This window comes from Antrostomus carolinensis, unplaced genomic scaffold (genome assembly GCF_000700745.2).
Source record: "Antrostomus carolinensis isolate BGI_N321 unplaced genomic scaffold, ASM70074v2 scaffold21548, whole genome shotgun sequence".
NCBI classification, from domain to species: Eukaryota; Metazoa; Chordata; class Aves; order Caprimulgiformes; family Caprimulgidae; genus Antrostomus; species Antrostomus carolinensis.
In genome coordinates, this window is record NW_010333933.1 from 4,409 (window position 1) to 30,567 (window position 26,159).

The following is a 26,159-nucleotide window of genomic DNA, read 5'->3' on the forward strand; positions in this document are numbered from 1 at the left end:
GTGAGTTCAGGCACAGCTCCCCCACCCACAGCCCCGGTCTTTCTGGGTGAGGATAAGTAAAACCAGCAGCCTCATGCATGCCCACCCAAGGTCATGAGGACAACTGGCCCAAATCAATGCAGACACTTTCAGTGAGCTTTTTTTTTAAATACATTTATTAACCAATGTTAACACATTAAATGACTCTATATATTGCTAGTCAGAGCAGCTTACAAAATGCCAGAATGCATCATAAACTGGACAGCCACAATGAATAATTACAATGTGCATAGTGGCTAAGCTCAACACTTTAATATAGCTTTATGATTTGCAGAAAAATTAATTTTAAATCATGATTCCTAAAACAATCAGTTGTAATTTTACCTAAAACTTATACAAAACCAGGCCACAATCTTTTTTTTTTTTTTTGTTTTGTTTTTTTTTTTCTTTAAAACACACAGTTTTCACACTGTAGTAACTTGGAAATGTGCAACCGTGTCAACAGAGACAAAAAAGCCAAAGTAACACGAATCTTACTTTCATGCAGCTATCAGTTAAATATTACATATTCTGGAATGATTTTACACCAAAAATATTTCCACAATAACTTGCTTTCATAGGGGTGGATCGAAGTTTTGGAACTTGTAAAGTAATCGAACAAGATTGATTTTTAGTTGTGAAGTGTTTTACAGTCACAACACAGGCGACAAAAGTTAATTACACATTTATCAGGCAATAATGTAGCTGTGGTAATAAAAGTTACCGTCTACTTACTATTTTTCCAATCAGCTTACCACTTAATTTCTGCAACATATTGGGCATTATTTGGCAGTATCTAGTCAATTAACTTACATCACCACTGTAAGTAAAAAAGATCAGGATTTCAGTGGTAGTTCACAGAAGTCTTAGTTATATTTTCATCTTTACAATGACCCTGACAAATCCTAGAGAAAACTTTTTTAAAGGCTTTCCTCCTGATTCTTCAGCTTCCATCGTTCCATCATGTAATTGCTTTCAATAAATATCAAAGATCTAAATAAATATTTACAAATTATTCCTCTAACTTCTCGAAAAATAGCTGGATGATTAATGGGCATATGACTCAGTCTAAGACCAATCTTTGAAAGAAACTAAAATGCAGAGACATTTTAAAAGAAAAGCTATTTATGTAAGCTTTACATCTATTTAAAAAAATTGTCTCTGAACATGGATGCAATTCATATATCTATATATAAAACAAACAAAAAGAAAATAATTTTTCAACTATCGATCCATTCCTATTGGTAATGCTTCTTAATCCAGACATTCCGCAAAATACAGACTTTTTACAAATCACGGCATCTTTAATACAAGAAAATTAACATGCATTATTCTTCATTCTGAGTACAGTGATGGAGCTCATTATTAGGCAATGACCCATTACTACAAACATAACGGCTTCTGTGAAACTTAAGTGCTTTTTCTCCTTTCATTATCGAGTTACAATGGACCAGGTGACACCAGATCATAGGCAGCCAAATGACCTTGGATTGGGGAGGCTGAAGGGGGGCGCAATAAAGAAATTCGTATGCCTCATAATTCCATGTATGAATAAAGGTAGTTGTTTCTTTTGTTTTTTGGCTTTTCTTATTCTTGTTACAAGCACTCATGTTAGGACAAAGATGAAATGTGCAAACTTCAAAATTTAAATATTCATTTTTCTCTAAGATCCAGCTCAGTAAAAGATTACCCCAGTTCCCTGTGATTTTAAACTACAAGATCAAAGCTAATATTTTGTTATAAAAGTTATATATTGAAAAGAAATAATGAAAATAAAACACAGTTGGGAAATATTTAAGAAAAAATACGCAGGACTAGCACCTGCTGTGTCAACCCTGTTCCCTAAATTCAATCATGTACCCACTGGTATAACCAATAGATAATGCCTTTAAACAGTAAAATTAAGCTGAACAAAACCAGCTCAACAAGGTTAAGAAATAAATGTTACATCAAGGTAGTATGCTTTGCTTTTCTGAAACAGTTCTATACTTCTTACATTCAGATCTAGTTTTTAAACGTTCCTTTTGTTAAACTTGCATGATTTTTTTTATTTTTAGATCTGCTGTTTTCAAAGATTAAAATCTCTGTAAAACCTAAAAATGTTTTAAAATTTTCTGAAAATGCAACAAATCCTCTAGTTTAAAATTATTTAAAGTAACCTGCTCCAACAGATGTTAAATTCATTCCGCTGACAAAACTTTGGAGGAGCACTAAACAGAAGATTGAAATTACTGTGCAAAATTTCTTTTACGAAAAGTGTTTAAAGGCTGGTGCAAAATGGGAAGCAAATTCTAAACAATTTTGGCTTCTTGGAAACAAAAACCGCTGTGTCTGAGAATAGCAATCATCGGGGTGGTTTTCTAGGGGAAGAATAACTCTTTCATCTTTTTCTGCGGCAGGTACGTTTGTGTTCAGCATGCCAGTGCTCCTGCTGACACTTGATGGAGCAGTAGGAAGTGTTCCAGCAGCAGTGGTACATGGCCTCCTCTTCACAGTTGTAGCACTAGAGAGAACAAAGAGACGGGATTACCACCCTTGCAAGATCCCTCCTTACCAACGCACAAGTGTTCTCACCTGCTCGTGGATGCACCAGCACATGCAGAGGAACCCTTCTCTTTTAGTTATGCTTGGGGCATCCAGAAGCAGGAGAGCATTTTGCACGTGTGCCGAGTAAAGCAGCAATCTTTAGCACATCTGCACAATGCTTTCATATTTTCCAGAGTCTGGATTATTGCTTTTGAAAAAATAACCTCTCATTTAAGAAAACTCATCTCTCAAGAGCAGTGACCTGACTTTATTCAGCCACAGAGAGCAGGAACCAGCTTTACCCTACATTTGTATAATAGCACCCTGATCTATGTCTTAAAAGCTACAATAAATCAACAGGCACTTCTGGCGTGAAGAGGTTCTGTGCAAGCCTGAAAATCGGTGTTTCTGAGGATTTTTTACAAGCCTGACCTGTCCAGAGGTTTCTGGGGAACGTCCTTTTGGGCTAGTAAAATGTCAAAAGTCACAAGAATAGCATCACTGGAGAAAAGAATAGTTTGTCATAGCCCATTTAGGGTAGGTCTGCAAGGAGGATACTGTCATTGGGGTTTGCTGACTGCCAGACAGCGCTGCAGTCTCGTAAAAAGAACACCTTGTGCTACATGAGTGCTACCGAGAAGAGCAAGAGGGTGACTTTTCATTCAAGCCTTTCAGAAACCAGAGAAGGTCTGGCATGCACTGGATGGTTACATGGGCTCTTGCCCCTTGTCATGCCTGCCAGGACGGCACACAACTCCTGAGAGAAAGAGATGCTGAACAGCCTGTGATTTCTGCAGAAGTATTTGGTTCTGGGGAGTGCTGCAGCAAAGAGAACTTCTACTCCAGAACACAAAGAACACCTTCAGTTTCCTGGTAGCTGGAAGAGCTACATGGAAAATAACCCCATGGCCTCTGAGGAACTACAAAAAGGGAATCAACGTGCTGGTCAACACTCTGGGTGGTCAACAAAGAGGTACGGCACCCAGACAGGCAATGTGCCCTGTCTCCAGGTGGTCTGAACCCCTTAAGAGAGTGCTGCCAAAGCATGAGCTATTATTCTGACAAAACCATGTAAAATTGGGTGGTATTGCTGCTAAAGGAACCACTTATACTCAGCACCCTTGAAAGCCAGGTTCTAATGATCTCAGGTTTGTCTTTCTGAATTTGGTCTGCACAAAATCAGCGAGTACCCTTACAAATCCAGTCTGAAATGCTTATTGCACGAGGGGGACAGAGGAAGGGATATCACACAGTCTGCGCAGGCGGCTATCAAACCACAAAATAACACACAATTTACTTTTTATGTCCTGTCTAGCTACAGCACTGTTAATAAAACAGAGAATTACAAAGAAAACAAACCCAACTGCCTTAAAATAAAACAAAAACACAGCAACCCTACACACTACTAAAAGACAGATCCAAGAAAGCCAACATTTAAGTTCGCTAAACTGGTAACTATTTACATGAGCAACAAAGGGACAGCCCTAGCAGCATGAGAAGGGAACCTCTCTATTTTCCTTTTAGAACTTAGCTCCAGGGAAGTTTATTTGTAGAAATGTCTGCAAACAAGTGTCCTCTCGAGAGCTGTTTTCCTGATTTTTCATGTTGCTGGCTGCCCAAAAGCCTGTGGGAACCACTAGGATCATCTGCTGGAAAGGTGCAGGGAACAGCTGTGTCTCTCCATTACATAGAGCATGGGACTCAGCCCAGAGACCAGCTTCACATCTGCTTGCTTGGAGAGATCAAAAAAAGCTAAGACAGGAGGGGACACCCGATTTGTGGGTCCTGCATTTCCCTTTACATATGGTGGCCCTAAGTGTGGGATGTAAATCTCCACTTACAAAAGGAAAATAGTGTCATCTAAGTTGGCCAGCACATGTGGCAGAGAAGGCAAAATGCCAGCTGGCCTCAGGCGTCCTCTTTTCTTTGTGTTTCCTCTTTCTAAATGTTACCAATCACTTGGGTTTTTGTTTCAGACAGTACAGATCATGAGCAATGCTCATTCACTTAAAAACAACCTGTTGCAAGTTAGAGTAAATATACATGTAAATATAATGGAAGGAGAAAGAAGTTAAAAATTATTGATAAAAATGAACTATGCACTAATTTAAATGAGGGTTATATGCAAATAAAAGAACTGGGAAAAAATTAAAAAGAAACATTGTCAAGGCCAGCACTCTAGTCTGTATTCCAGAGGCCATCAAACGGCGTAATCTCATGATTGTTATCCCTGCCTTTATGTTTTTTCCTTTCATTTGCTATTTACTTGAGGTATCTGTATTAAATCCAGATTTTCTTGAGGTATAAAAATGAAACTGGGTTAATCCAAGGGGACTGTGAACAGTTAAAACAACAGAAAATGTTCTTTAACTATGTGTTAGGCTCCTGAGGGCTGGGAGCGCATCTTCTCGTGTGCTTATACACCACCAGCAAAACGATCCCTTCATCCTGACTGGATATTTTTTTTTAGGTATGATAAAAAGATAAATATAGCGTGAATAATAGCAGCTGTATTCCTAAGCCTAGACATCTGCATTACGCAAAACCAGAGGTCTCTGCTTCTAATTAAAAAGCAAAGCCACCAGAACTCATTTAGTATGTGTGTTAATTATATGAGATTTTGGTAAGGAGGTATCATTATTATAATAGCAGCATACAAGAGTGGTACTACACCCTGGGGACTGTCATTAGTACCACTGAAGGAAAAATCACCGGGGAGTTGTGTAATTGGACCAACTCCAGCAGCCTGAGGCTATGTGTTGGCAGGCAGATCCATCAGCTTGAATGCAAAGGTGTTTATCCCTACCCTCCCTCTCCTACCACATGCAAACCAGCTGCCAGTATGATGCCTTCATTTAAGGTGGTGATTGACAGATAGTTCTGGGGTCACAGAAATAGTCAAGACTGTCAAATGTTCTTTATATCTTTAGTTGTCTTACTGGGAAAGATGCTTTACACACATAATCATAAGATGCAGTGATGTGGTACCAGGGCATTCTCCGATTAGGCCAAATGATATGGTGATGGCACATTGGAGCAGATGAAAGTAAGTCTTGGGAGTCTCTTTCATAAATTCTGCCTTCAAAAAAACCAAAAAGCAGCTATATCCAAGAATCCAGACTCAATCAAGTTCCTGCGATTGAGTTACTGCGTATCAGCTGAATGGTGGCAACAGTTCACATGCACTCTTAACTTTTAACAGAAGAGAGCTAATTTGATGTAGCTCTATACTGGGCAAAGGCAATTCCATTTCCCTCTCAAGTGCTGCAGGCAAAAGCGTGCAGGCAGACACCAGCAGCTGGTGACTCGTTAAATACAGTAACTTGATCAAGGCGGAGAGACCTAAATAATTTCTCTGGTCTGCAGAGACAGGTAGACATGCAGGGATTTTCTGAGACCCAAGCACTGCAGTATGGTAACACCCACAGTAAAATCTCTACTAGGAACCGAAATGAAGACTCTACAGGAGCTCTGGCATTTGAAGAAATTCTTCTCTTTACAAAAAGCAAACTCGTAACTGTGATAGTCAGCAACTGATTGTCTTGCTTTAGTATTTATTTCACTCTTTTACAGAGCAGAGTTTTCTCTGCAGGGACCATCGTTTCATCTGTAAGAACAAGGACTAATGAGGCTGAACATAAATAAACAGCCCTTTACAGCAGCAGCCAGACGGGAGCTGTGGGAGAGAGCCAGGGCTGGCTGTCCCTGGGTGGCAGTGGCAGTGGGACAGCAGCTGTCCATCGCTGCTCAGATCAGCGTGCCATCTTGTGGCACCCACACGCCTCTCAGACAGATGGAGGCAAGTAGAAAATCTTGTACCCTCCTATATGTTACAGATAGCTGTTACAGTGCAGTGTCATTGCCTGAACCGTGGCTTTCATTTCCTTGTTCTAAGAAAATTAGCAAAGAAATAGCAAAGTGTGTATGTGTGCCAGGCTCACTGCTCCTCAGCCTAACAGCTTCCACCCGCACCCTGTTACAGGCTAGCAGCGCAGTATTACAGCACTTGCAATGCCTGAGTAGATGCTGTACAGCCAAGTGGGAGAACACACTTCTGGCTTGAAAAGAAAACACGAGGCACAAACCAAACAAAACCAGGGAAAAGTTTGCAGCGTGTAACAGAATGGTAAGTTAGATGTCCGTTTCCACTTTTCTAAAAGGCATATAAACATGGTTCTGTAGGCAATGCTGTGGATTTAGGCTTATGGACTGAACAAGGGAGAGAAATATATTTCAGAAAGTCATGTCTGAAATACAAAAGAACATAAAAGAGCTGCAGAAAAAGCTAGTAGAGGAAGAGGCCAAAAGGATATCACTATCAGCAGTATTAGCAGGGGAATCCAAATTGATGCAGCCAGATACTGTACCCTCTGGGGTCTCAAGATCAAAGGAGTGTGAACGTAATGCAAAACATGCCTTATACGCAGTAAAACTGCATTTAGAAAAAAATATTTTGATACTAACAAATGACTGGACTCAAGAAGATGGTGCTGTTATCACTACATAATGAATATGGAAAGGAATCAGAACTTCGAGTTCAAATTTGGAGGTTAAGAGAATTTGAAAGCAGTAATATGACGGAGAAAACCTTAAAGCTGAAAGAGCAGTGAAAAAGCAGTGCAGTTAAAAGCAAGGAAGAAATCGACTGCAGTTTGCAGCATTTCCATTTATTCTTTTATAATAAATTTTTTACACTTACCCACTGCTTCTTCTTGGTCTGGGAAATCAGTTGCTTGTGCTGGCCTGCTAGTTTCTTAATTTCTTCTAAAAATTCTTCTTTGCATTTCTCCTTTACCTGCTTACATTTTCTGTCCATCTCTCCTTGTGCGTTGGCCACAGCTTTATTTACAGCCTGCCTTTTCTCTTCTTCCATCTCTGTACGCAGCTGCCATAAGAAAGTCAGCAAAACAAGTCAATGCACAGTTACTGGAATAAAAGTATATTCTTTAAACCTCTACTCTTTAAATCTCTACTACTGATGTGGTTCAAGGTCATGTAATTAGAGATTTCTCCTATTTAGAAATCAAAAATTTATCTTAAAATAAACATGTCATCATATTTCTATTCTGCTGGGCATCTACAAAAACAGCTAAATAGGTTCCATGTATATTTTGTCAATGATCAATTTACAAATTTATGAATTTACCTTAGAAAAAGATTTTGTCTTTTCCAAATCTGCAACTGCAGATAAATCTACAGCAAGGGCACAATGGAAAATACAAAATAGAACATCCCTGAGTTCAGTAAGAGGTACCTTTTAGTATTCATTGTTGGTGTGATTCCTTTGCTCTTGCTCAGTTATCCAAAAGTTTAGTGTCTTAATCCTACAGGATTAGCACTTAACACTCCCTAGGTTCATTCCATAGTCCTTAATCCAGAAGGAAATTCACCTTAAAACAGGTACTTAAGAGAGGTCAGACAAATCATCCTCTAAATCGTCCTGCTCTCTCCAGCCAAAGGTGACCAGGTCAGGTTTAGATATTGAATTTTAAACAGGTTATCATTAGATAAGAAAATTCAAACAAATTTCAGCAAATCTGTTTAATGTTTGGGTCAGAAGATTGACAAAAGAATTACTTATGAATAGCATTTAAACAATGCCATTGTTTACAACCACACTTGACAATGGAGACAAAGGCTTTGGAAATGGATACTCATGAATGAACAATTAGTTTCATTTTTGGATCACAAACTGATTTCACTGGACAAGAATAAAAAAAAGCAAGAGTTTTCTGTTTAAACTAAGGTCTGTTGGTATAGAAATGGTTTAAAAAGCAATAGTGAAGCCTATTTTTATGTGGTCTTTCTGGAAAAGGTCTTTCATTCATTTTCTTATGGGTGGATATTATAAAAATAGAAAAGAATGTGAAAAAAATCCACACTCCTCTCCTCAAACCGGAGCGTAGGTGGTGTTCGACAAGCGGTTACCTTTTCCACTGCCTCTCGCACAACTCTCTCAGTTTCTCTTTTGTGATCAGCTTTCATCCTGTCCTTGAAATCGTTAAAGATTTTGGTGTATTTGTCATGGCACATGTTCTGACACACTCCATCAGTACTGGTCTGGGTGCTCCGATGCAGCATTTTTGGAGAAGAGGCACTTAACTTCTTGGTCTGAGTTGAGACTGAAACTTTTTCAATGGGCTGAGGCATTGTGGGAATTTCCTGGCTTGAACTTACTGCTTCAGTTTCAGGTTCTGGCTCCTACACAGAAAGAATAAACTTGTAAATCCAGATATCAAAATAGAACAAGTTAACTTTCAGTTCCCTCTGGAGAAAGAATGTTACATGACTAATGCCAGCACAATTTAATGTGAAAGGTGTCTGCTGAAGACCTCTAGTGCTAATAGGACATGGGATCTCTGAGGAAAAACAGCACACTGGGTAGGCTCTTCGGTCAGTCTTCTCTGACGTCAGCTAGGAGCTCTCCAGAAGGAAGCACACGTACAGCATCAGTGTGCAACACCCTCCAGCCTCGCCTCCCAGAAAGTACGACCAACATCAGAGGCAATGCTGAATCACAGCAGATCCCTTGGGATTACTAAAGGGTTGCTACAGATTTTTTCCCCTACCATTCTCCCTGAAAAGACTGCAGCTGCATGGCCAAGGTGCCTGAATTGTTTTTTCACCTCTGGACTTACCGTGGCCCAACAGGCTCTACTGGAGTCTGTAATATTCCACTGATTTCATAGAACTGCTACCAAGATTGATTAGTACTTCAAAGATGCTTTGAAGATGAAAGGCTAATGAGCATCTAAGTCTTGCTTCCAGTAATATAGAACTAGACTTGGATGACCACAGAAGCTTTCTGTAATTACACAACTATCAAGAAAGAAATCATATTTACTGTAGTGTACTGTACTGAATTTAGCTGCCTATGTTATTACACTGTAACTCCAAATGCTCCTGCTCCTTAGAACAGATAGAAGTAATGTCCCTGCAAGCTCTTACCGATATTTAAAGTGTCTGAAGACACAGATGAACATTTTTTTTTTTAACTTAGATTTTTTTAAAGCTCATTTAACAGTGTGCAGACAAAGCACACAGTCTTTGTAACACCAGACTTGCTCAGGACTGGACTTCATGCCTGTGTGTGTGGTGGGGCAGTGCTCACACCAATCAAAGGCTGACTGTGTATTCCCTTTTGCAACCAATTACTCTCTAATAGGTCACCGTGATTGACTTCTGGATCACTGATCAAATATGAGCAGAGCTAGGAAGGCAAATATTAAGACATAAATATATGAGGCAAATTACAGCAACTGCTTGACAGAAAACACAGTAAAAATGATGAGACATTCTAAACTCCCTGTCTTGCACTCAAATATAGTTTGTGTTCCAGGGAGCACAAACTGTGTGTCAGTGATGAAAGTGCCTCCTGCGGTATCAGATACAATGGGGAGGCAGGTGCCCAGCTGTTAAGAGTGGCAATGTCTGTATTTCAGGCACCAGGGCCATCCCACATAACTCTGGTGCTAAAATACCTGAACCCTCCTCTGTAATGGAGTCCCAAGTTCTCTTCAGAGGACTGTGCATATGTGCAACTTTTTTTTAGTGTTCAACATGCAGCTGAACAAGGCCAGGAAAAAGTACTCAGAAGTTAGGAAATAGGAGATTTATGGCTGTCTCAGTAACTGCCCCCTTGTGTACAAGCATAATAATACAGTCCCTTGGTTACATGACCATTCAGTGTGCAAGCTGGATAAACAAGGAAGGAAGTGCACGGACAAAGGTGGATATGACATTTTACAAACTTAATATTCTTGATCATGCAAAATACTTTCTAATTTCTGCTGTTTATAAGTAGTCTGAATATGTAATTTAAAAAAAAAAAAAATCTTGTAAACTGACTGCTGATTTATTCCTGATACAGAATATTACCATGATGACATCAGTGGCTTGCATGTGGGAGGTAAAATTATGTTTGTTAGCGAGGAGAACCAAGCTATGGGGCTGGAACTTCCAAGATTCACACTGTAAAATCAGTAACAGAAATTGAAGGAGTGTCTATTAAAATTTCAGACTTTTTGAACTTTGTTATCTCTACAAATATGGTAATTGAGGTTACTTACTTCTTTCTTGAGTTCCATACTCTGGTTACGTCGTCCTTTCTTTGCTCTTGGTTCCTGAGTAACCTTCAGCTGTGAACATTAAGAAAAGCACATTGAATCATTCCAAAACCCAATTAACATAAGTAGCATTCATTGTAATATTTGTAAAAAAATTATATATTATAAAATATATAATTTGCAATTATATAATTTAGCAAATAGAAAGTTGAATACTGTTCTTAAATGAGAAGTGCATACAATAAACCTTCCACATTATCACTGATAAATATGTTGCATGAAGCAACAAAATTCATGAACAAGTTCTAACATTCAAAATGTATTTACTAAAATACTCTTAATCATTCTTTTCTTCATTTCACACACAAGTTCAAACAAACACTTGTTTTCTGAAATATTCTGGTAGCAGTGACCCGTAATTGGCAGCAGATATTGTTGGAAGCCAGAAAACAGTAATAATTATAAAGAGAATGTATATATGTAAAGACAGTAAGATTATCCAGACTTGCTATAATTGACTATAACTGTATGCTTGGAGGGGTACAAAACTTCATGCTTTAGAATAAAAACCAATCTCCAGTGACAGAAACAAAGGTGAGATCTAAGTGGATGGTATATTAACTTATAATGGCTTATAGGAAGTTCTTACTCCTGTCTTTGAAGCATCCAGCACTAGCTAGTGTTAGCGATGGGATACTGCAGATTACTGCAGAGCACTGAGTTTGACAGCTACTCATGTTGCTGTATCTGGGAAATCAGTGAAACAGGTGTAAGCATTAACCAAGTAAAGGATGAGCAGCTGGGGTGGAACAGAAAATATGCAAATGTAAACTTCAAACCTTATGACTGACACTTCCAAAAAGCTGGGAAAATGTCACTGTTATCTTTCCTAAGTATTATTTGTGATGGTTTTCCTGTTTCATCACCCACTGTTGCATGAATGCATACATGACATTAAATAAAGGGGTTACGAAGGGTTAGCTACGCAAACCAAGCTAAAACACCCCAAAAAACCACTCTGATAAGGAGCATCCCCTTAAAGCAACATCCAATTTTATAAGCTTTAAGTTTTTAGCTACAAATTGGATGGTAGACCTGTTTGACAAAAGGGCAAAGGAAGAGGGTCAAAACACTCTGATTTTTTAAAATACAGACTTAAGAGTAACAATACTGGTTTTAAATGAGGAAATTAGATGTTGCCAGGGAAAAGGCTGCCAAAAATACAGAGAAGCATCCTGCAAGCTATGAAAATCTTACTGCCAAGTCAGTAATAGCGAATATATAACACCCTCTTGGACAATGAATGGCTAGCAAGGTTGAGCTGTGATAAGGGAATTTCCATATGGCAATCCAAAGTTTAGTATCTTGGCCCTTTGTGCTTTTCACCTTTGTTAAGGCAATATCATTTTTATTGTTTTTCAGAATTATTTTTAATGACTTTAACCAGTTGCTGGTCACATGTTCCTCAAGTGCAACATTTGCATGTAACTTTAGTCAGACGTGCTGAAAATGTCACGGTTGGTGTTACTCAGGGATCTGTAACACAGAATACAGTCCAACGTGAACATACTCCAGCTGTGAAAAGGCTGAACAGCTACAGGGCTCTCCCCCGATGGGAGTCCAAGAAGGCAGTGTTGCAGTCTATCTGATATCCATGACATTTAACTTGAACATTCCTATTTAACTTTAGAAATCTTCGTCTGTCTCATCAAGGTGCAGTAGGTGACAAACATTTTGAAACTTCCCAGAGGTCATCCAAGAAACTGAGGAAAAAGAGGAAAACTCTATATTCTTGCTATTACTGTGCTACAAAACATAGGGAAAATAAGCCTTTGAACCCTTGTCTTGTCACCACAAAACTACAGAAAGAGCATAAGGCTAATTTAATAGTAGATTAATAAAAAATATGTCATTTTTGTACCCCTTATTAATTACCCTGATTGATAACATTGTGCCAGCACTCACCTGCTCGTTGCTTGTGGAAGAGATACTTGACTCTGCCTCCTCTTCCCCTTTATCCTCATTCTTTGATTTCCAGAATCTCCCCTCACGAAGAAAACGCTGGTGCAGTTCCAGCTCATCACAGGCCTTCTTCCACCCCATACTGCGCTTCACGTGCAACCGATGGATGTTAACTGTGATATCTTGGATGTTTTCAGAAGGGATCCAGGCCCTTTTGAATACACAGTACAGACAGGTTCAGAAACATTAAATACAGATAAAGGATCTTGATCGAAGAAACTGACTTCAAAAGCAGTTTTTTACAGTAACCAATCACTGACAATTCCTTTTTACTCAGAATTTTTGTATATTCAACATATTTGGAAAAAAAAAAGAAAAAAGGACTGCATACCATTAGACATTTGTGTTATTATGAGCACTCGCTAGCTGTGGGTGCTATGGCTGAAAGTGACTTTCATTTTTGGTGAGCCACAAACCTCCCCCAGCACCAAAAGTGTCACATCTCCTACCTGCTCTCTTGCTAAATGTCCTGAGTCAGACACAGAAACATCTTTACTGAAGGTTTATAAACTAATCCAATTTAGCCCTTGACCTCTTTGCTAAAACTGTCAAGGAATGTACCAAATTATCACCTCAAATAGAGACGTTTTGTAGTCTGGGCCCCTGTCTATCAGGCCAGAACTCATGAGGGGACCGTTACACTCTTCTGAACTGAACTGATGCCAGTGACTTGGTTCCAAAGGTGCTTTGTCCTCTTAAATATTTTCAGAGAGTTCTCATAGAGTTAGATGGGCAGCTCTTGACATTTTGAAAGGTTATACCAAGCAACACTGGACATTAAAGAAAAAGAGTCATTGCCATGCACATCTACATAACACAGTAAATACTGTAACAAATTAAATGTCTGCAGACAGATTCTCAATTCTTGCAATATAAATTTCTCTTCAGTGAAGTAAAAGAAACAATGCTAATTTACACCAACCCAGAATTTGGCCTTTCATCCAAGTCCAGCACAGTAGCTAAGCAATGGCACTCTAGTAAAACTTATTTTGCCTTTTCTATCACCACCTTTAAGAAGGTGCAAGCACCTCATCCCACAAGTGTCATGTTACTTTATTAAATAGTTTGAAGATGTGTGAACTTAATGCCAAAACTACTAACAAGATAAGCGCTATCTGCAAACAGATCCAAGGTAAATAATTCTGTGATTGAGACATAAATGAAGATCCTTTACCCACTTTATGCCTACTAGAAAATCTTGGTGGTTCATATAACAAATTAAAACATGCTATATACTGTACAAGTTACACTAAAAGCAATTTAAATAAACAGCCTCATAAAACACTGCTACTGAATTGTCTAGGCCATTTTGGGCTGCACCAAAATATACCACCTTCCCAACAACCATGAATTATTTTGCATTGTCTCCTCTCCTCACATTATAGGCATGTAAATCAAATAGCAAAAAAATTCCGTATATCCACTGTAATAACACTACTATAACCCTCCCCAAATGCTGAACAAACAACTGGAGATGGAAATAAAAGCTGATCTCTAAGAATGATGTTTCCAATGGAAAGGGTTACTCTCTGAAATTGCACACTGGTTCACAGCAGGAGCTCTGACAATGTGAGACAGAAACATTTGTGATGTATATTATGTTACTAAAACACAAAATTAGAATGTGCCTGCTCAGAAGAGAAAATTGAGCAAAGTCAATAGTGCTAGTAGTAAGAGAACATTTCTGTCCCATTTTCACCTTGGCCTGGATTAGCAGGCTGCTACTGATTTGAAGAAACAGTTGAAGTTCACTTGCTTCCTTTAATTAAAATGGCATTAAGTAACATCCCTATGACAACTGGGGAAATAGAATCTTTGAGCCATTTGGCAACTTTGGGTGTGTTAGACTGAGCTTTAAATTTTCTGAAACAATTATGGCAAAGTCCTCAGTCTTTCTAATGTTGGCAGCTAGCTGAGCCAGGATTTACAACATGATAGACGAGATAAATTCTTTTAAGTATTGTTTGTAAAAAGCAGCACATGGAATTAATAAATTACCTTTGGTGGTGATGGCCAAAAAAGCGAACATCAACTTGATTGTCCTCTTTCTGCATGACTTTGGCTGGCCAAAACCCAAAGCCTTTCATTTTGGCCCAAACCAACTCATGATTAGGTATCTGGAAAAAACATTGCATTCATTATTTGATATGAAGTATTATATTGGTATCTCCCCCAAATATTTTGCTGTAATACTATGCTAGTCCCTTAAGAATACAGTTGCTCTTTATGTCTAGTGTTTTTTTCAATTTTATCTTTTTAAAATACACATTCACCTGTTAGATGTATTGCTTGGATCAAAGTAAAAAAACCAGAAAGTCTGAAAAGGGTGTAACTGTCCATTGAAAACAGATATTAAGCAGCCTAAAAATTAAACTTGTCTTTCTAGCTTCATCCCAGAGCAAAGTTTTATTTCTGTAAGCTTTTTATTATCTTGTGAGACTGTTGTAAGTGGCTGATAACCAAGTTTCATAACCGATATTGTTACAGCTTTGAAATTCTATCAACATTTCACTTGTGTAAAATATCTAGGCTTACAGAGTCTTAACCATGCTTTTGAAACAAGCCTACCGAAACGGAATATTCAATGCATTAATGACACCAAAACTGGAGGCTTTTATACAGAAAAGCAAACAAATAAAAATCTGTGTCAGCAACATACACAAGGATAGCAGAACCAATTGTCAGGTCGCGCGTTTGACAAATAGAAACAGTTCTTGCAAAGCTGCAGTTCATCCAGCTGAAAAACAAAAAAAGGTAAATAAGCCCAAAAAATCCTACTTATGCGACTTCAGTAGTATCCCTCTCTCCTAAGTAGTAAAATTTTTCAGCCCTGCTTGCTAATTTGGTGGAGTTACTTCTATCTGTGCAAACTGGGGGTGTGAAACTGAGGTGAGCTGAGAGTGGATGAAAGACAAGCTGCAGAAATGTTATTCATGTTTCAGAAAAACAAGGCAGAGGGAGGAGATTAATTCAACTCTTAATGACTTCTTATAGCTAAAATGCAAAGAATAGTTCTTTAAATTCATTAAATATTTAAAGTACATATCAAAAGAAGTAATTCAATTGTACAAATGGAGAAAGTGTGAGAGCTCCCCTAGCCTTATTTTTTGGTCTCCTCTGAATATCGAGAAATGTTTCAATAGCAATTACTGAATTAGGTAGGAATCTCACCTGAGGTTCAATTTATATTAGGAAGTGAAATTATTTCTAGTCCAACTATGTACTACTAGATTATTTTCAAAATTAAAATTTGAATATCAGTATTTTCCAAATGTTAGCCTAGTAGCAAAAAAAAAAAAAAAAAAAGGAATTACAAAATTACAAATCAGCTCTTATATAGCTAGGGGAAGATTTACAACAAACTTCACACCCTTTTTATTTTTGTAATCTGAAGAATAATTTTCTTAGATTCTGAAATGAAAATCAAGTGTCTTGTCTACATCTTGGTTACTTGATACTACTTACTTCATGACATGTGTCTTTGTAAAGCATCCTTGCTATATCAGCTTGTTCACTGTCCGCTATAAATTAAAAATAAATAGTATGAACAATCACAGTATGATCACAGTGCTCACAAAGATTTGCAGCTGTCATTGGTATGACTTTCATGCTATAATTGTCTTGCCTGAGAATACAAACCATAATTTAGTCACTTGGATAACCTTCCATTTAAAATTTCCTAACGATCAGCTCTATATTCGTTTCCTCTCTCATATTAATATGCAAAAATACGGTTGGGAGCTTTTAAACTGAACATTACAACTACATCCAGTTTCTTTCTCTGCTAGTGTCTTAATGACACACTGCAATTGTCCTAAATCATGGCTGTCTGCTATCACCACCTGACAGGAACACAGGTTCAATCATAGGAAGTATTTCTGCTCGGAGTAATGCTTCACAGGCTGTTTATCACTATGTGTTTCCCTTTATACCTGTGTATTTCTCTAATAGCACATTCACATCTCTCTCTACCAACAACAGTGTGGATCTTCTGATGCTGGAAACAGACTGGTCCCACCCTCCTCCCAGTTTCCCTGATGTGGGCCATGTCTGCAGCGGAGAATCATGTCTTTCCTGAAATAATGGCTTTGGAGAACCTTGTTATAGGACCTGGCTATAGCTTCTGGATGTGGTGGTGGTGGTTTCCCACTTCCAATCAGACTGTCCCACCGTATCATACAGTCTCAATTATTATCTTCCTGGGGGATGGAAGTCAGAGGACTGCTATACCTCCACACAATGCACTAGCAGGACTTCTAGTGTGGATGTAGCTATATTTGTTGTTGCAATATGGCAGATATTGCACATGAGTGAAAAATCATAGAATCATAGAATGGTTTGGGTTGGAAGGGACCTTAAAGATCATCTAGTTCCAACCCCCCTGCCATCAGCAGGGACACCTTCCACTAGACCAGGTTGCTCAAAGCCTCATCCAACCTGGCCTTGAACACTTCCAGGGAGGAGCAGCCACAGCTTCCTTGGGCAACCTGTTCCAGTGTCTCACCACCCTCACAGGAAAGAATTTCTTCCTAATATCTAATCTAAACCTACCCTCTTCCAGTCTAAAGCTATTACCCCTTGTTCTATCACTACCTGCCCTTGTCAAAAGTCCCTCCCCAGCCTTCTTGTAGGCCCAAATGCATATTTGTAATACACATTTCTGCTGATGCAGCACATCAGAGATCAGACCTCTTTCCACTCTAGAACAACATACATATACTGGCAGAAATCTGCAGTATAGACTGACTTACGACTTGGGCTGCAGAAGACACAGGATGGCAAAGGTGCAAATTCTCACTAACAGGTTTAGTCAGAGAGGATGAAAACAGCTGTATAGTAGGTGGGCCAGAAAAGACCCTGCAAAGTCTTCTTGCAGCTTACTTTGATTTTTAAGGGCTCTCAAATGACATCAACCACACTTAAGGTTCTCTAATACCAAATTAGATCCTGAACTTGTGAATTTCCTGCAGATAAAGATAAATCAACTAAAGCAAGTAGTAAGTGTAGTACTTTACCTCCATAGAAAATCACTGTGTTGTGTAGAAGCAGCTGAGCATCTGCTTTGAACTCCTCATAACTCCTATACTTTCCTTCATTTACTTTCTACACAAAAGAAAACAAGACTGTGAAAAAAATGTGAAAGTGCTGTACCTGTTTTATGCAGAGAAGCTTTCACAGAAAGCTGCATTATGCAACACAGATCAGCCACTGCCATCCCTGCACACAGAAGGAATACTTACAACTCTGACATGGTTGGTTTAGTACCTGAACACTGGCTGCATTGGTCCCTTTATACAATGCCCAGAAGTAAAACAGGTGCTTTAATACTTGACTAAGTTAAAAGAAAATTCTCTTGGTTATAACAAGGTAAATCTGGAGTAGCTTCATCGTAAGGCATGGCTGAGAACACTTGTTCAAATTAAAATATATTCCCTGAGGTGAAAATCTTGTACCTTAAAATACCACCTAGTTTCCAGAGCAATGTTGACTGCCTTTGTAAATCCAGGATCTTCACTTGACAACCAAGTGTTTTCTGATGAAGGCTGATTATCTCAGTCTTCCAAACTCATAAAAAATGCCTACATGGAGCCACGCAGTTCACTTTCCTAGTATGATCTTTTGTCTGATAAGGAATGCAGCGTTTTCAGTTGTGCTCTGTCAAGAACACCTATGAGAATTCCAATCATCAAGCAAAACATTATCAGTTTCTAGGATGTTATCAAGTCCAAAAGACCTTCTCTGGAAGCAGGTGAAGGTGACACAGTGAAAGGAATGCCTGACTTATTTTCAGGCTCAGCCAGTGTTGCCAGCACTTCAAGTAAGCCAGTAGTGATGGTCTCCAAAACTGTCAGTGAAACTATTCTTTAACCATGTGTTTCGATAACAGTAATAAAACAAAGGCTTTTCACATCTGTGGCTGTAAAGGGCAATAGATACTACAGCATTGCATAGTAATCCAGTTGCAGCAATGAATAAAGATGAATATACTGTTCATTTTGATCATATGCAGTTAGTTTATATGAGTCATGATCAGATCTTTGGTTCAGAAAAAAAGGCCAACGTATTTATTAGTACTTTGTTTTTGGAACAATTAATGCAAAACAGATGTTTTAAGTGAGTCTTGTTTTTCATGATCAACAAAACAATCGGCTCTTTATGAATCATTTAGATGTTCATAAAGTTGTCACCTACACAAGGCCTTAATGACTAAAACTGGAATATGGTCAAAAACATTGGGCCAGATAGGCAAACATGGGTGCTCAAGTCCATATGCAGTGACTTGAATAAAGGGTACTTTAAAGATTTCAGCTACCTACAGTTCCTAGTAAAACCTCAGTACAAATGAAATTGAGGATACCCTATGTCTGAAAACCAGGCACCACTCAAAATGGTTTTACTTGGTTACCTATTTATGAGGAAAAGTTTGAAATCTTAAGCTCCCATATCCAATGCTGGATACAATACTGGAATACTGATCATAAGGAGAATGAAACAGGCTTAGTGCTTTAGTCCTTAAGGTTTATCTTCACTGTTAAAAGATACCATAAACAGTGTGTAAGTTAGAAAGCAAGTCACTCTACCTCCTGTATAGTAGGAACATCAACAGCTGAGTGCACCAGCCTTCTATACATTGGGTGTTTGTTGTCCTTCCCTTTCTTGTTTAGATCTATAGCCTGAAAGGACCACGAGACAGTGTAAGTTATTGCATTTATAATCTGCTTAAAACACACACACACAAAAAGATTAAAAAATTGCAATAGTTTGGAATTTTTCAGTTGGGGAATACACAAGACCAAACTGTAGATCCAGACAGATTGCATGTGTCTCAAACCTGAAAAATGTCAATTTCAGAGGAGCCACAGGCCCATGGCATAAACTACTCCTGCTGGAATGATACTAATCCCAGCAATAAGACATGGTAAGTGTATCTTGAAATACACATGCTGCTTATCACAGGGGAAATAAAATGACACCTTCTTGTAGCCCTCCTCCCTGCACAGTCACACATGGCCAACTGCAATGCATCTTCTACAGCACAGCCCAACACTTCGATAAACTTCCCTGTTTCAAACTCACCCGCTCCTTCATACGAGAGACTATGAATCGCAGGTATGTGCTCATCTCTTGTTTACTTGTGTTTTTCTTCTTGATACTCTGTCAAAGAAAAACAGGGTCATATTATTATTTTAAACTTGACTTCAAAAATTAATCCAATAAAAATTTTCTCTGCAACACAAAATTATTTGGAAAGGTAACTTTAAATCACATATCACACAATTTGTTAGGGAAAATCTTTTCTGGGAAATTAGTAATACTAACATTTCACAACAACTATATATGTTGCTTTGAATTATATCTGGGCTGATGACTTCAGCTACAGAAGAATTACGGGTTTTATTTCCACTCGTATCCATAATACTTTCTCAAAACCTCTCATGTAAAAAAGTGTCTAATTAGAATAAAGCAGTTTAATATCAATGTAATGGTCCTTTTATTAGCAAGGCATTAATATTTTCAGTAAAATAAGAAATTATTTTTAAAAGAATATCCTGTACCATCTAAAAATTATGTGCTTACTAGGCAAAATGACACCATCTAGGAGGAAGTCAAATAGGCCCTAGCTAGTAAAAAATCAGAGCACTTTTTACTGCTTGAGAAACACAGCAGTTGTTGATTTTTGTGGTTCTTCCTTCAAAAAATCTAATCCAGATTCTGGAACACAGACTGCTTCTTTTTAGCAGTTCAGGATCCAGAGTTTTTCCCCCTTATCTTAGACTAGCATAGAGACTTATCCCCGCACTTCAAAGTCAACCCAGGCTAGTGGGAAGCACTGCATACAGAAAGCGTGCTGCTAAAGAGAAAGCGGCTCTCTGCAAGTGCCCAGCGTGCTCCTAGGGACCAGCCTTTCCCATTCCAGGTCACAGCAGCTGGGCACAGTTCTGCATGGCCTTACAACAGCTGGCTGAGAAGTGCTATCTCCTCCTTTCTCTTGCCTACAGGAGTTCTCCAAAACAAAAGCACAGTGAAACAATGATGTGGGTTCCTGGTTTATTATCCTGAAGTGATTTTTAACTGCTCACATCTCTTGTAAAAATGTTTATTCCTCCTCACACCTCTGCATGCACTGACTGCCAAGCTGAGTTCTCCCCTTCTCATGCCTCACATCACCACTTGTATGCAAACTGTATGGACAAAACCGGCTCAGTTACACCTGCATCTTCAAATTTTGATGGTCTTCAGCAAGATCTACATAATTGTGTAGATGACTGCTGTTTAGCAAACACAAGAAAAAACAGAATCCATGTCCTAATAGGCAGGTTAAAGTGGTATGAGGCTTATGAACTATTAATCACTAGAGGTGTGCTATTTTTTACTGAATTACTTATATAAGACTCTGAACATATAGAGGGAGCAGACACATTGAGTACAGAGCAACTAGTTTTACATATTTTCTTGGCAAGAGTATAAATTACACATTAGTGAAAAAAAATTGGATAAGATTTGATTGTGTCTGTTCTCTTTATATTCCTCCTGCAAGACATGGAGGACACTGAAAATCACAGGCTGGCCCTTGTGCTACAATAAGCATGCAACCTATACATCTCAGGACTGTATTTACTACCTCCTTCTTAAATCAAAATTGTACACAGCACTCCCAGTGAAGGTGTTTATTTGATTGCTTAACAGTATGCATAGAATCATTACAAACTGTGCTGAAATATCACTTCAATCATGACCCTATATAGATACTACAGTATGCATAACAAAACTATGGCTTTTTCCTGACAGGACACTACCACTATTAGGTAAAACTCACTATTGAGAAAAGGGCCAGCACCAGGTCTTTCTAACACTTACAGTGCATTTAAGCATTATTTTCATAATATTACTGGTTCCCAGATCTTCCTTCCAAACTACGGAACGAGACAATTTTACCCTGAGCTGTATGTCTGACTCATCTTCTGGATATTCATGTTTTACTTTGTCTGTGGCGAGAACATGTATTCTGCTGGAATTCAATTCACCTATTCAATTTTGCATAAACCAACACTGCTACTGCAAATGCAAACCCAAATGTGCATTAAATTATCTGCATTATGAAAAGCTGCTGTCATTTTAGGCAGTGGAGTGCTGTATGCTTGCTAATGACACAGCATTTTAAAAGACTGAAACTTATTAGGACATAATAAAATTCACTTGCACTGACTAGTCCTTCTACACCTCTTTTCCCGACATGGCTCTGAATTTATCATCCTTTGAAAGTATTTCAGAATTCATGTGAACCATTTTCATGCCCTGCTGGGCAAGACAGTTTGTAAGAGACAGTGTTAAGATAGACGGTTTTCAGTCTTATCCTTCAGATCATAAGAAAAGACAGATAACTGGCTTTGTATTGTTATTGATGTCTACAATTAATATCATCTTAAGCACCAATGAAAAAGACATAATTAACTTGCCAATTCAGGCAAACTTGAATTTCTCCACTTTTCCTTCAATTCCCTAAACTGATTTATTTTAAGAAAAATTTCATCTCCAGGTTCTTCTACTAAACGTTGAAAGGTAATGATTTTAGGAAATCAGAGCCTATGAGCCAGCAAAACGTCTTTTTATGGCAAGGTTGCTCACCCTTTGTAGAAAGCAAGTTATAATCCAACTGCTTCATTCACTTTTCAATAAAGATTACCCCTTTAGGAGGTACCACTCAAAAATTCTTTGGAAGCTATAATGGAAAATGTGTAATTTTTTAAATAAAAAAAACCCCTATTATGTGAAGACCTGTAGTGTTCACAGAGAAGTCAACCCCCCCTATTATGTGTTTTGAAGACCTGTAGTGTTCACAGAGAAGTCAACCTAGAGCCACTTAAAGCAAGAAAGCAGATACTACTAGATGGGGGATATGATTTGCTTAACATCTATTCATATTGCTCTGACACAAGAAAACATACCCATTTTCAGGTCCCTTTATAGCCAGAGTGCTATAGAAGCAAGTAGAAAGGAAAATTAGGTCTTTTAATTTCCTACTTTTGGGAAATAAAAAAAATGATGGCAGCTTGTGAATCTGTAAAAGTGGCAAGATTCACTGCCTGTCTTTTCCCACAGCCCAATCTACTAAGATACACTACTGCAAACCTTAAGTACAAATTTCTTTCAACAAGACTGCTAAGATTCAATCCAACCCCAAAAGATTATCAGGATCTTTATACTTTAGATATTGTATCTGTAGGATATATTATCTTAATATAGGATTGTACTAGGTCTGGCTGGGATTAAGTCAATTGTCTTCATGGCAGCTTATATGGTGGTGTGGTTTAGATTTGTGACCAAAACAGCATTGACGACATACTGCTGCTTTAGCTCTTGATGAACAATGTTTGCACAGTGTCAAGGCCTTCGTTGTTTCTCACTCTGCCCCCACAGTGAATAGACTGGGGGGTATGCTAAAGGTGGGGAAGGGACACAACCAGGCAGATGGCCTGAAGTAACCAAAGAGATATTCCACACCATATAATGTCATGCTCAACAAGAGAAAGGGAGAGGAGGAAGTTTAAAGGGGCTAGTCATCTTTCACTTGGGAACTGGCTGGGCATCAGTCTACCCATGGAGGGGGGTGATTGATTGCCTTTGCATCACTTGGTTTGCTTTGTTTTCTTTCTCTCTTCTTCCATTTCTTCACTTACTAAACAATTTTTAACTCAACCCAAAAAGTTTTCTTGCTTTTACTCCTCCTTTTCTCTTCCTCTGTCCCACTGGGAGTTGGGGAGAAGTGAGAAAATGGCTGTGTGGTGCTTTGCTGCCTACTGGGGTTAACCTGCAACAAGGATGATTCCTAAGTCACAAAATTTTTAGAAAAATCTGCAACCCTTTTGTTTTGAATAATGGCAAACTGAGAGGCTTGGTCAGTTATATATATATGTTTACACTGGAGATTTAGGAGTGAAGTAATAACCTTCACAATAGCATTCTGCATGTAAACCATTAATGAGATCTGGTAGGTGGAAGGCCAAGGCTGCAACCCAACTCTTTGCGTGTGGGTGCAGGAAATACCTTATATATGCTTTACTCTCTGTGGCACATCTATTTCTCAGAAGCTGGTACCTGAAGGTGGGATTTACTCTGGTTTTTGTATTCAGTTTTCCAGATGAATACTACTGCTTAGCTGTTAAAGAGAGTAGCAATATATTTCACTGTGCAAGTGTGATTTATTTAGCAATTCTGACATGCTTATAGTGCAGGAATTCACTACAAGACTTTATGAACCACATAAGTTTAGCAGCAGTGAGGGGCACTGCCAAGAAACACTCCATCCTGCAGTAGCATCGACTATGATGGAAGTGACTAACCCTCGCAGCCTGAGTTAGCATGTAACTCCCAGCTCCCAGGGTGGTAATGCTTACTATGCTGCAGTTAATGCAATCTTTAATTTGAAGAGAAAAAAATAGAGAATGTTTAAAAAATTAAAGGTGTTAGTGCCATCATTCTGTCTAGTTACAAACATTTCAATTATATTTTCTCCATGTAAAGAAGTTTCCCTATAATCTCCCATTGACTATTTTTTTTCCCCTTCCTTCCTTAACTGTCAGGTGTATACACACATCAAAGAGATTCATTTCGGTTCAGTGATGGATTAGGTGAAGGTTGCTCAATGGCAGATGCATGGTTCTTCCATTTTCAGAAGAAATTCAGGTTTCCAGGGGTGTATGTGCAGAGGGGAACTAAGTATAGGAGTCTAACATACATTCACCACTGCTGTTTAGAAACTCCTTGCTTTACCCACTGGCCCTTGGATTTTTTTAGCACTTAAATTTCCAGAGGAATTTGGTGCTACATACGGAAAGCTTTACTGCCTTCCTGCCCTCTCAAACTCCCAACTCTCAGGCCCTCACATTTCCTGCACCATTAAAAAAGGTATGATGGCACATTGGATGGGTCTCAGAGCAACCAGTGCACTGTATGCCCTATGCAGCATACAGAAAAGCATCTGCATGAGCAGAACATGGCATAAGACCTGACTCTCAAGACTATATACAGTTAAAATAGACTTTTCAAAGCATTAGGTCCCTTTGGAAATGTTACAGCTGAATCAACAAATTGGTTTGTACTTGTATGGTGCACTGAGCACCTTCTGAGTAAGAAGCATCACGTAAATTAAATATGCTTTCATGTGCACAGAGAAGGTGGCAGGAGGCTCTAAGTGGAAGTTTCCCAGTTTTCTCACTGCTGTGGACAAATTCCCCTATAATTTATTAAATAAGTCTTATGCAGTGCCCAGTTCTGCTGGCACCCTGATTTACTCAAGGGTCTGTGCAGCTGCAAGGTGAATGGGAGGGACCTGCCAAGCACTAACACCTGTCAATGTATGGCCTCTGTGCGTTGAACCATGTGGTGCTGATACCGGTCCTACAGTAGGACCTCCCTTCACCCACCAATGCATGGTTATTATTTGTGTGATTATGCCAAATCCTGTTTATAGAATATGTTTCATCATACAGTTATCTAACAAACTCCTACCATTACAGCCCACAAAGGAAGTCTTTCTTCCTTCCTTGTATTTTACATTAACCATCTTGACTGACAGGTAGTACCTAAAACCCTCAGATTGATCTAAGTACTTGAGTTACTTCACTTAAGTAACCTTCATCTTTCTGTGCTTCTAACTTTCTACTGTTTGTCATTCTCACTTGTCAAATTATGTCTAAAGTTGATTGTGAACTGCATGATGGTGTCTTTTTATGTACCCTATGAAATGCTTAGTACAGTACCAGAACTCAGAAATAGCCTGTTTATAGAATACTTATCAGCACAGCATTTAATATCTTAAGCTCTACAGTTTACTTTACTCTCATACATAGAAAAAATAGAAATATTGAAACATCCACTATGATAGGTAAATTGGTTGTAATTCCTTGCAAAACATGTGCATGGAAGATCAATCTGATCAGATGACTGTGAAAAATTTAGGAGTCAAGTGAAACCATATGAATAATTCTTTCTTTTTGTTTCACAAATCAAAATCTATTCCTCTGGGACAAACTATATGTCATCACGCTTAATTTTGCCCTCCTATAAAATTATTTTAAAATTTGAATTTTTAAAAAAAGAAATAATAATAGTTGGTTATCCCAACATGTGATCAATATTCTCCTGTTCAGATTTTTGTATATATCTATTTCATCCTCAAAAACCCACTAGTATTTTTGCGTTACTTTCTGTAGTCTTATGTGCTAAATTAACAGCTGGAGAAAACTAATTTCCTCCCTTTATCTAATGAAAGAGCACCAATAAATGTACAAGTCTCCTGAACCCTTCAGAGACTGAGTTGACTAACCCTGTCTTGAATGGACTGTTCCAGTAGTGAAGAATGTAATCTCTAAGTTCATTTGATATTTCCTTTCTCTTGTGACCTGTCTACCAGGAATTTTGCTGATAATGCAAATTTATTTCACTTAAGACAATGATGAGTCAGCAGTCAGAGAAAATTTTCAGTCACAGCAATATGGTTTGAATTGAACTTTGTTTGACTTTTGA

General features: G+C 38.4%; 1 protein-coding gene across 4 annotated transcripts in view; it reads right to left on the minus strand.

Annotated features, from left to right (window-relative positions):
- Positions 1–405: 405 nt before the first annotated feature.
- ZMYND11 (zinc finger MYND-type containing 11) overlaps positions 406–26,159 on the minus strand; it is a 44,974-nt gene continuing 19,220 nt past the window's right edge. For 2 of the 4 annotated variants that reach the window (XM_010174055.1, XM_010174054.1), the window contains 11 exons: positions 19,710–19,787; positions 19,214–19,306; positions 17,648–17,735; positions 16,098–16,153; positions 15,292–15,369; positions 14,631–14,749; positions 12,576–12,783; positions 10,614–10,682; positions 8,473–8,745; positions 7,244–7,429; positions 406–2,521 (listed from right to left, as the gene is read on the minus strand). In XM_010174055.1, the coding sequence (XP_010172357.1) occupies positions 2,399–2,521; positions 7,244–7,429; positions 8,473–8,745; positions 10,614–10,682; positions 12,576–12,783; positions 14,631–14,749; positions 15,292–15,369; positions 16,098–16,153; positions 17,648–17,735; positions 19,214–19,306; positions 19,710–19,787 (1,371 nt within the window). In that variant the 3' untranslated portion in view covers positions 406–2,398. The remainder of the gene's footprint in view (positions 2,522–7,243; positions 7,430–8,472; positions 8,746–10,613; positions 10,683–12,575; positions 12,784–14,630; positions 14,750–15,291; positions 15,370–16,097; positions 16,154–17,647; positions 17,736–19,213; positions 19,307–19,709; positions 19,788–26,159) is intronic. The other 2 variants (XM_029086512.1, XM_029086511.1) reach the window with 2 other exon arrangements.